General features: G+C 49.9%; 1 protein-coding gene across 1 annotated transcript in view; it reads right to left on the reverse strand.

The window, feature by feature from the left end:
• Positions 1-2,369: 2,369 nt before the first annotated feature.
• Positions 2,370-10,449, reverse strand: part of FBXL20 (F-box and leucine rich repeat protein 20) — a 28,630-nt gene continuing 20,550 nt past the window's right edge. Inside the window, exons 6-15 of the mRNA XM_005430382.2 lie at positions 9,737-9,805; positions 9,308-9,403; positions 8,952-9,078; positions 8,412-8,486; positions 7,446-7,576; positions 6,288-6,348; positions 5,546-5,590; positions 4,804-4,860; positions 3,322-3,534; positions 2,370-2,620 (exon numbers count right to left, since the gene is read on the reverse strand). Coding sequence (XP_005430439.2) covers positions 2,513-2,620; positions 3,322-3,534; positions 4,804-4,860; positions 5,546-5,590; positions 6,288-6,348; positions 7,446-7,576; positions 8,412-8,486; positions 8,952-9,078; positions 9,308-9,403; positions 9,737-9,805 — 982 coding nt within the window. The 3' untranslated portion in view covers positions 2,370-2,512. The remainder of the gene's footprint in view (positions 2,621-3,321; positions 3,535-4,803; positions 4,861-5,545; positions 5,591-6,287; positions 6,349-7,445; positions 7,577-8,411; positions 8,487-8,951; positions 9,079-9,307; positions 9,404-9,736; positions 9,806-10,449) is intronic.

Genomic DNA, 10,449 nt, shown 5'->3' on the forward strand with positions numbered 1-10,449 from the left:
ATCCCACCCAGGAGCATCCCAAGCTATGGAATGAGTTCCTGAGGTCCTCCCACCCCAAAAAACCATCCCTGACTCCATGCAAACACTCAGAGCTCCCCCTCAGGAGCTGCCCCATGCAGGAGGTGAATTTTCCCCCACCAAGTGACTCCCCCAGCGAGACGCAGCTTGGAAAATGGTGTTTATTGGTATTTATAAATATAAACATCAGGAAGAGTCCATTTGAAGACGGATAATTGACTTAAAAGGACACTGTCAAGAAGTTTGAGCTACCTTAACGCTGTCACCCTGGTCTGCAAACAGAAAATGAAATTGCTTTGGGTTCTGTGTTCTGGAGTTTTCCCTGGAAAACTCTGCTCTGTTCCAAAGGGATCAGTCAGCCAAAATCCCGCTCTTCGCTCTCCCCTGCCACAGTAGCAACTAAACAAAAGTGTTTTGTGTGTTGTTTTTTTTTTATTTTCCCAGAGTTGTGCAAATCCTGTGATTGCTGGGTGACCCCTCTGCCCGTCCAGTCTGTCACCACCATCTTCTGCCACCCTGAAACCTGGAGAAAGTTCTGGAAACGAAGGCGCCCGAGGAGAGGGGGGAGAATCCACAGCGCTAAAGAGGATTTGAATAAATATAAGGGATTAAAAGCCATCTACAGGAGGGCATTGACAGTATCCTTTTAACCACAGCAGCCTGGAGGTGCTCCCAGGCTGGGGGAGATGAAGGGGTGCAGCTCCAGGGGCACCTGGGACCCTCCTGCTGGGAACAGCTCATTGTCCTTTTGGAATTCCTGGTGGGAAAATCCCCTCCCCTCCCAATCCCTAAACAGCCACTCCTGCTGCTGCAGCTGCTCCTTGCCCACCAGGAGATTCCTCAGCACCCAGGGGAAGCCAAACCCCCCGGCCCAGGGCAGCTCCAGCCCCGAGCTCCCCGCACGGACAGCGGGAACGACGGACACCGACCTGCCCCTTCAACCCTTGGGATCTGCCCAGCAGTTCCACCCTGGAATTCCATCACTCTGGGCTCCCCTGGAGCCTGGAACACCCCAAAAAAGCAGCCAGTGACCCCCCTGCTCCCCCAGAGCTGGGCCTGGCACATCCACAGCCCATCCAGGGCTCCCTGCAGGGCTCCACACTTACCTGGGCAGGTGGGGAGGGCAGGAAGGGCCCCCACAGGGAGGGAGGGAGGATCCCAGCCCTGCTCCATCAGGGAATCCTTAATTCTTCATCAGGGCAACAAGCAAAAAGCTCTACTTGGCTTTTCCTTGGGGGGAGGGATGGAGGGAAGGGACAGGAGGAGGGAACTCACAGTCCTTGGAACACGGGCTGGGACTTCCTTCCTGTGCTGAGAATTCTGTATTTTTATATCTATTACTCCCTGTGTGGAGAATTTCTATATTTGTATATCTATTATTCCCTGTGTGGAGAATTCTGTATTTGTATATCTATTACTCCCTGTGTGGAGAATTCTATCCTTGCCATTGGGATAAAACCTGGATTTGGGATAAATTTGGACACCCAATCCCTGATCACACAGGCCAGGAGAGCCCAGCCTGGGGGTGCAGCTCCCTGTGCTCCTTTCAAATCTTCCTGACAGCTCATCACAGGCTCAGGTTTCTCCTGGGGAAAAAAAATTCCTTAGGGATTTGTGGCTCTGGGCTGGGAAATTTCAATAAATGACTGAATTTGGAAGAAAAAATCGGGAAAAAATTAAAAAAGAAAAAAAGAAAAAAAAAGGGCAGGATTTGGGGAGGGTAAAATATGTGGAATTAGAAATTCCAAGCTGTGTCACAACAATCTGGGAAGAATCTGACAAAGGGAAGATGAGCCCTCATGTGAGCGTGCTCAGGTGGGAGCAGCGAAGCACAGGGAAATCCTGGATCCCAGGGAAATCCTGGATCCCAGGGAAATCCTGGATCCCAGAGGGAAATCCTGGCTCAGCAGCTGCTGTTTCATTTCCTCACTGACAAACAGACATGGAACTTGTTGGGGTTCTCAGGTTTTGTTGGGACTTTCAGGTTTGTTGTGGTTTCCAGGTTTTGTTGAGGTTTTCAGGTTTGTTGGGATTTTAAGGTTTTGTTTGAGTTTCCAGGTTTGTTGGGGTTTCCAGGTTTTGTTGGGGTTCTCAGGTTTGTTGGGGTTTCCAGGTTTTGTTGGAGTTTTTCCCTCTGCACGTGTTCCTCTCCTCTCCCCTCTCCCCACTTCAAGGATCTCACAGTTCCTTTTCCAACCTCACCAGCAGCATCAGTCCCTGCAGGCTGGGAGCCCTCCCCTCCTTGCCAGGGCTGCTCCCAGGGATTCCCAGGAAGGGGTCAGGATCAGGCCAAGCCAGGCCCAGCTGCAGCTCCATCCCCAGTCCCTCATCCCGCCGGGATCACAGGGGGTGTGTGGGGGGCCGCGGGGCAGCCCAGCCCTGCTCACTGGCCCTGGCAAATGACACTGGGGGCGCTTTTCCTCCAAGGTTCTGGAGATCTGGGGAATTCCCAGGCGTGGTTCCAGCCCCAGCTGGCCGGGAGGAGGCTCCAGTGTCATAGGATGATGCAGCATCTGCAGAAGCGCTGTCGGCTGCCGCCCACCGAGGGCGGGGGGGTCACCGGGGCGAAGTAGGCGTGGACTTTGATGTTGGGCAGGTGGGTCTGCAAGGGCAAACGTGGCCATTTCGGGGTTTGCCTCAGAACCTCGGCTCCCTCCCCTGGTAATTCCCTCCTCTGGTGGTGTTCACAGGGCTCCCTCCCAGCATGAGGGATCTGACGGTTCTCACAACTCTGCTGAGCACGAGCACCAAGTGATGGGAACTCAGCCCTGCCTATGGATGAACCCTCCCCATGGATAAACCCTCCCCATCCCAGCTCCTCCCTATGGATAAACCCCCACAATCCCAGCTCCTCCCCATCCCAGCTCCACCCCACGGATAAACCCCCACAATCCCAGCTCCTCCCTATAGATAAACCCTCCCCATGGATAAACCCTCCCTATGGATAAACCCCCACAATCCCAGCTCCTCCCCATGGCTGAATCCTCCCCATCCCAGCTCCTCCCCTATGGATAAACTCTCTCCATCCCAGCTCCTCCTTATGGATAAACCCATCCCACGGATGAACCCTCCCCATCCCAGCTCCTCCTCCACCCCAGCTCCTCCCCATCCCTATGGATAAACCCTCCCTATCCCAGCTCCTCCTCCATCCCAGCTCCTCTCCATCCCTATGGATAAACCCTCCCTATCCCAGCTCCTCCTCCATCCCAGCTCCTCTCCATCCCTATGGATATACCCTCCCGATCCCAGCTCCTCCTTGTAGATTAACCCTCCCCATCCCAGCTCCTCCCCGCCCCTGCTCACCCTGAGTCTCTTGATCCCGGCCCGCGTGATCTGCTGGCAGTCGTACAGTTCTATCCTCTCGAGGCTGTGGCAGCTCTTGAGGTGCTCCAGGGAGGCGTCGGTGATCAGGGGGCAGTTGTCCAGCTCGATCACCTCCAGCCGGTCGTGGGCGCAGGCGCCGTTGCCCAGGTGACGGATCCCGTCGTCCGTGATCAGCTCGCAGTGGGATAAACTCTGTCCCCAAACACAGGGGTCAAACTCTGTCCCCAGGCAGAATAGTTAAACTCTGTCCCCAAACACAGGGGTTAAACTCTGTCCCCAAACTGAGGGGTTAAACTCTGTCCCGAGACAGAAGGGTTAAACTCTGTCCCCAAACTGAGGGGTTAAACTCTGTCCCGAGACAGAAGGGTTAAACTCTGTCCCCACACAGAGGGGTTAAACTCTGTCCCGAGACAGAAGGGTTAAACTCTGTCCCCAAACTGAGGGGGTAAACTCTGTCCCGAGACAGAAGGGTTAAACTCTGTCCCCACACAGAGGGGTTACACTCTGTCCCCAGAAGGGTTAAACTCTGTCCCCAAACAGGTTAAACCCAGCTCCTGACAGCCCCAAACCAGCCAGAAGCTCGCTGGAGGTGGGAAGATGGTCGGTGGTTGGCGGGGCTGGGCTGGGCTGTGCTCACTCCCGGGCTCTGTGGGTTTCTGAGCAGGGATGTGCTGGAAAGGGAAAATTTCCAGCTGGAAGGGGAAATTCCTGCCTGGGAGGGTGGGCAGGCTCTGGCACAGAGTGCCCAGAGCAGCTGTGGCTGCCCCTGGATCCCTGAAGCGTTCAAGGCCAGGCTGGGCAGAGCTTGGAGCACCTGGGGTAGTGCAAGGTGTCCCTGCCATGGGAACAGGATGATCTTCAGGGTGGCACAGAAATTCCAGCACAGCTGAGCTAGGCAAGAACCCACCTCTGGGACACCCGAGGCCTCACCCACCATGGGAAGGGCCCTGTCCCAGCTCCAAGAAGCAGCAGGAACACGATGGTCCCTCTTTGGTGTGGATTTTCAGGGGGATTCACCTCGGAAGTCCTCGAGGAGGAAGCAGGGCCTGAGCAGGAGCTGGAGCTGCCTTTCCTGAGGGATGACTGCACTGCAGAACCCACATCCCCCAGGACAGGATCCCTCATGGCACAACCCCAGGGGTGACAGGGACCAAATTCCCAGAGATTCAGCCCCAAAGGATTCCCAGAGGCAGCGAGCACTCCTGCAGGTTCCTCTCCCACAGACAGACTGGCAGCTCCTGTGCAGGCAGATCCCACCTGGAATTCTGCTCCTGGGAGAATCCCCACAACCCTTTCCCTGTGGGGGCCTGGGCTGGGATTCCTGCAAGCAGCAGGGATGGGGTAAGAGGTTCCTCAGGGTCAGGTTTGCAGCAGAATTCTTCCAACTGTGAAGTCAGGGAGTGTTTAAAATCCCTTTGTTTGGAGAAAGGAAATGCTGGAAGTGTCCCTTGGGATACTCACCAGGACCTGCAGCCGTGGACAGTGTATGGAAAGCTGGATTAGTGTGCTGTCTGTAATCTGGAAAAGAAAGAAAATCCCTTTCATGTTGGTGCTGGGCACAAGGATTTGGGTTTTTTTTTTTCTCTTCTACCAAAGCAAAACTGCAGGATTTTCCCTAATCCATGAGATTTCCTCACAACCCCTCAGGAATCCTCATGGAAATCACCTCCTGCCCTTGGAGAGCTGGGGTGCAGAGGCATCACTGGATTGTTTTTAACTTCCTTAACTTCCAGGAATCCCATTCCCTTTGTCTCTACCCTCGGGCTTGGAGGTTTTTTAATGGAATTTTGAGTCAATTCCATCCTTTTCCCTGGAAATGCTTCAGCCCAGTTTAATTTCAATCCCCCCAAATCATTGCTGTTTCAGAATTTTCCCCATGCTTTTCCAAATCAGGGGGAACTCCCATTATTTTTAGTAAGATAAGATTTTTCTCTGGGATTTTCCCAACAAAAATCTGGTTTTTCTCTCACAAATCCATTATTTGACCCAGGATCTCTCACTATTAAATATTTCTTATTTACAGCAGCGTTCCCATGGAACCCAAACCAAGGATAAAACCTCATTCCCAACATTTTCCTCTCCAAATCCAGCCACTCTTCCTGCTCAGGATTCCACATTAAATCCTGATTTGGAGAAAATCTCTTAATTTTCCACCAATTTTCCACACTGCTGCAAGAGAAACAGCCTGAGGTGGCATTCCTACCTGGACACACTCTTCCAGATCCATTTTTTCAAGCTCATGGCAATTCTAGGAATAAAGAGAATTCCAAACATCCGTGGTGAGTGTGAAGCCCAGACAGCAAATAGAAATATATAAAAATTATAAACAGAATAAATATAAATGCATGATGTTGTAAATATAAATAGTATATTAAATATAAATATTATAAATACAAATACAGAAACAATAAATAGAAATATAAGCACACAATCAAATATACAATAAAACTAAAAACTAAACTAAAACAAATACAATTACAAATATAAATTAAATATAAATATAAATGCAAATATAAATATAAATGCAAATATAAATATAAATAGAAATAGAAATATAGCACCACAAAGATAGTTTGCTTTAAAAATTAAAGTGTTTCTCCATGAAATACCACAACTGGAAGGAAAGCTTACAAAGTTTCTGAAGGATAATAAAGGAAATTTCACTCATTGAAGGGATTTTTTTAATCATGGAGAGTAAAGGGAGTTAAATTCAGACAAACCAGTAAAGTTTATAACTAAAATATTTAACATTTCCCGTGGTTTGGATGTAAATCCTCCCAGGTGTGCAAGCCAGGATGTTACCAAAGATCCCATAAAATTGAATTTTTGGACTTTAACTAACCTTCCACCCAAATTCAAAGTTTTCCCAAACCTCCTGGGGTATTTTTTTGCCATGAAAAGGAAGGAAAAGCAGGAGGGGAATGAGGAGGAGCAGGGCCTCTTACCCTGGCCAGGGTGGTGAAGCCCACGTCGGTCAGCTGGGAACACCTCGCCACCTCCAATATTCTGCAGGACACAAGGAGAGAACCTTGGGGGAGCCCCCAGAGCCCAGGAGAGGACTGGGAATGACCTCTGGAGCCCCCCCAGTCCCACCCCCTGCCCAGGGGACACCCCACGTCCTCATGGAGCTGCTCTGGGATTCGACACCTCAATGAGAAGGAATTCTGGTGTTGGAGTTCTTTCCGTGTTGGACACACATAAAAAGCTCGTTTGCCTCAGGAGAAATCCTGCTCCAAGCCAGAAGCTCTGCTATGGAGTTCTGGATGCTGAGAATTTTTGTGTTTTCTGTGCTGACAGATTCTGACTGCCAGGAGAACACTGCATTTGACCTGAGGCTGTGGAGAAGCTGCCAAAATTGATTGACAGCACTGGGATTGTGGTGTGGAGTTGGTTAGAAGTGTGTAACATCACAGGGTAGAAAATTAGAGTTTGGGGTTTTAGAATATAGTAACAAATATAAGCAAGATGGAGGTTTTAGGGTGGAGGCTGGTTGTTCTTCTTCCTTCTTCTCCATGGGTTTGGGTGGTACTTTGTAACTGGACAGGAAAGTCCACAGTGAAGACTCTGAGTGATCAGTTATTGGGTTAAAAGGGAAAATAATTTAGGAGTCACTTCTTAATTGGATAGTTTAGCCTTAAAAGACCTTGTAACAAGAGACAGTTGGCCATTTTGTGCCCTGCTAATGAAAGACTGCAGAACTCGCTGCTGTGAGACTGTAACGTTGACAATAAATAATAAACACCTGAGTTTGAACCTGAACCATCATCCCAAGTGCCTTCAATCCTGATCCTGACAGAGGTATAAAAAAGAAGCTGAAAACTGGAATTCCTCCTCTGGAGTTTGGGGTGGGATTTGTCCTGGTTGAGTTTCTGCACCTCAGGAAAGCTTCACCCAATCCCAAACTTTCCTCATGGATACACACGGAACCTGTGGGCACCACGCTGGGACCTCTTTTAAACCCCAAGAATTTGGGGACAACCCAAAAATCACAACCACCTGGAAAAAAGCTCAGAATGGGAAAACCTTTGAGGGGGTGAAATGGCTCAGGGACCACCTGGAGCATCTGCTGAGTGTTCCATGGGGGAAGTGCTGGCAGAACTCACCGGAGGCGCGGGCAGTTCTGTCCCAGGGCGTTGAGGATGGCGTCGGTGATGTTGGAGCAGCCAGAAGCACACAGGGACTGCAGCTTGTGGCAGCCCCTGCAGATGGTGATGAGCCCATCATCTGTGATTTGCTACCAGGGAAAGCACAGCTGTCTCAATCCAGGTAGGATTTGTCTCTCCCAGTTCCAAATTCCAGCTCTTTTTGGTCCAAAAATTGTTATGGAAATGTTTCGACCCCAAAATTGCTATGGAAATGTTTAACTCCAAAATTGTTATGGAGAAGCAGCAGAAAGAGGATAAACCTTGCTGGTTTTGGGAATTTCAGGGAAGGGATTTGGAGGGAAATGTCTTGGAGCTGGACCCAGTGAGGGATGGGGGAACGTGCTGGGAGTCTTGTAGGGATTTGTAATTCTCGCTTGGAAAGATACAGGGAGTCTGTCCATCTGTGTTCCTGGACCCAGGGGGTCTGTCCATCCCTGTCCATGGGCACAGGGGGTCTGTCCATCCCTGTCCCTGGACATGGGGGGGTCCATCCAATCCCACCCCTGGACACAGGGGGTCCATCCATCCCTGCTCCTATGTTGGACTGTAATGGCACAGACAGAGAGCCCATGCCAAAAATGTGTGTTTATGCAAAAAAAAATCTATTTTTCGGCATAAACACACATTTTTGGCACTGCAGAGCTGGTTGAGGGCCTTTCTGTGCACAGGAGAGGTGTCTTTGTGGGCTCAGTTCTGCACAGGGACCAGAGGAGAGGCCTGGCAGAACCAGCCCAGCCTGATGGGAAGGATTTTTCCAGCTCATCCCACAGACAAGCTCAGAGGGAAGAGGGAAACATCCGTGAGCCAGCAAAGGTGTGGGGCTCAGTGCCCCTGAGGTGCCACCAAGGAGCTGCTGGTGCCAAGCGCCCCGTGGGCAGGGGGATGGAGAGCATTCCAGCAGGGAATCCTGGCAGTGCCACTCACCAGGCAGGTCTGCAGGTTCAGGGTCACCAGCTCAGGACAGTGGGCACCAATGAACTTGAGGGCCTCGTCCTCCAGCTGGAAAAGAAACCACAGGGATGGGAACTGGGAGCACTGGGATCTGGGAATTAAAGCTGGGACAGCAGGGAATGGGGATTTCCCCTGGGGAGGAGGGAAATGCAGCACAGGAGCAGCAGCACCAGGAGTGCGCCTGCTTTTTTCCCCATCAGGAGCAGAGCAGCCAGAGGAAAGGACTGCCATGAAACCCCCCCAGCCCAGATCTGCCCATGGATCACAGTGATCTCCTCCAAAGGATCAGTGGGAAAAGGAAAATCAGGATAAAAAGATTCTCCAGCTCCACAAGTGATTTATTCCCTGTCCCACTCCTCGGGGCTGTTGAAAAACTTCCACGCCAGCACCTGATCTCCAACACCGTGGGGATTTTGGAGAAGGGAATAACTCAAACCCCTGAATTCCCATGCCCACACGCTGAGGAGCAGCAGGACACCCCAGCTGTGCCCACTGCCACTTTTCCAGCTGTACCTGGGTGCAGCCCTTGAGGGACAGGGCCCGGAGCCCCCCGCAGCCCCGCACCAGCGCCTGGATCCCGTCCTTGGTCACTTGGTCACACCAGGAGATGATGAGCTGTTCCAGCAGCGGGCATCCCTCGCTGGGGACACAGGGACACACATGGAAAGCCTCAGGAGAAATCCTGCTCCAAGCCAGAAGCTCTGCTGTTCCCGTTTCTGGGAGCCACAGAGCAGCCCCACAGCCAGCAGGGGACACTGGGCAGAGCCCAGCTCCAGAGGGAATGCTGGGATGGCTGCAGGATCTCAGAGGTCTTTTCCAGCCTTAATGGTTCTAAAATTCCATGGAAAATCCCTGCTGCCAGCTCCTACCTGAGTGCTTTCAGGGACAGGTTGGTGATGGAGGTGCAAGAAGCCAAATCCAGGTGCCTGAGTTTGGAGCAGAACTTGCTGAGGCTGGTGCAGGTGCTGGAAGAGACACAGGGGGACAACTCCTGCAATGGATTCATGCCAGGCCACAGGAATCCACGGGATGGGCAGGGTGGGGTGAGGATGGAACCTGGCACAGGTGCCCAGAGCAGCTGGGGCTGCCCCTGCATCCCTGGCAGTGCCCAAGGCCAGGTTGGATGCGGTTTGGAGCAACCTGGGATGGTGGGAGGTGTCCCTGCCATGGCAGGGGTGGGATGGGATGGGATTTAAGGTCCTCCCAAGCCAAACCATTGCATGATTGCATGGAAAACCTCCCCCATTCCCAGGCCTGGCTTTTGTGGCAGCCAGGGAGGAGGGAAGAGTTTGACTCACGCGTCCGTGATCTTGGTACAACCATTGAGGTTCAACACTTCGATGTTCCTGCAGTTCTGGGCAAAGGTCCTGGGGTGAGGGAAAGGGAAAACATCGGGAATTCCAGGTGGATTATAACACGTCAGGATAAAGTTTTACAAAGCTGACTGAAGGAGAAAACAGAAAATCAAGAAGGAAATCAAGAAGAAAACCAAGAAAATCAAACTAATTAAGAAAGAAAGGAATCAAGAAAATCAAGCAGGAAATCAGGATGAAAATAAGGATTAAGATCAAGATAAGAATCAAGAAAGAAGAAAATCCGGAAGAAAATGTTAAAAACAAATTTAGTGACATATTTATAATCTCTCAATTAATCATAGTCATGATTTAATTTAGTAATTTATGCTAACAGCGCTTATTTTTATTAATAAATATATATATTTAATTTTAGTGATATATTTATAATATTTCTATTAATTATTTATATTTATTAGTTTATTAATGTAGTCTATTTTAATTTACTTATACTAATTAATATATTTATAGTTATGTACACTTATATACTTATATATAAGTGTACATAACTATAAATATATTACACTTATATACACTTAAATATACTTATATATTTATATATACTAATATAAATATATATACTTATATGTAAGCTTATATATTTTATATATATAAAATATATACTTATATATTTATAGATACTTATTTACTTATAGTAG

Source organism: Geospiza fortis, unplaced genomic scaffold, assembly GCF_000277835.1.
Source record: "Geospiza fortis unplaced genomic scaffold, GeoFor_1.0 scaffold992, whole genome shotgun sequence".
NCBI classification, from domain to species: domain Eukaryota; kingdom Metazoa; phylum Chordata; class Aves; order Passeriformes; family Thraupidae; genus Geospiza; species Geospiza fortis.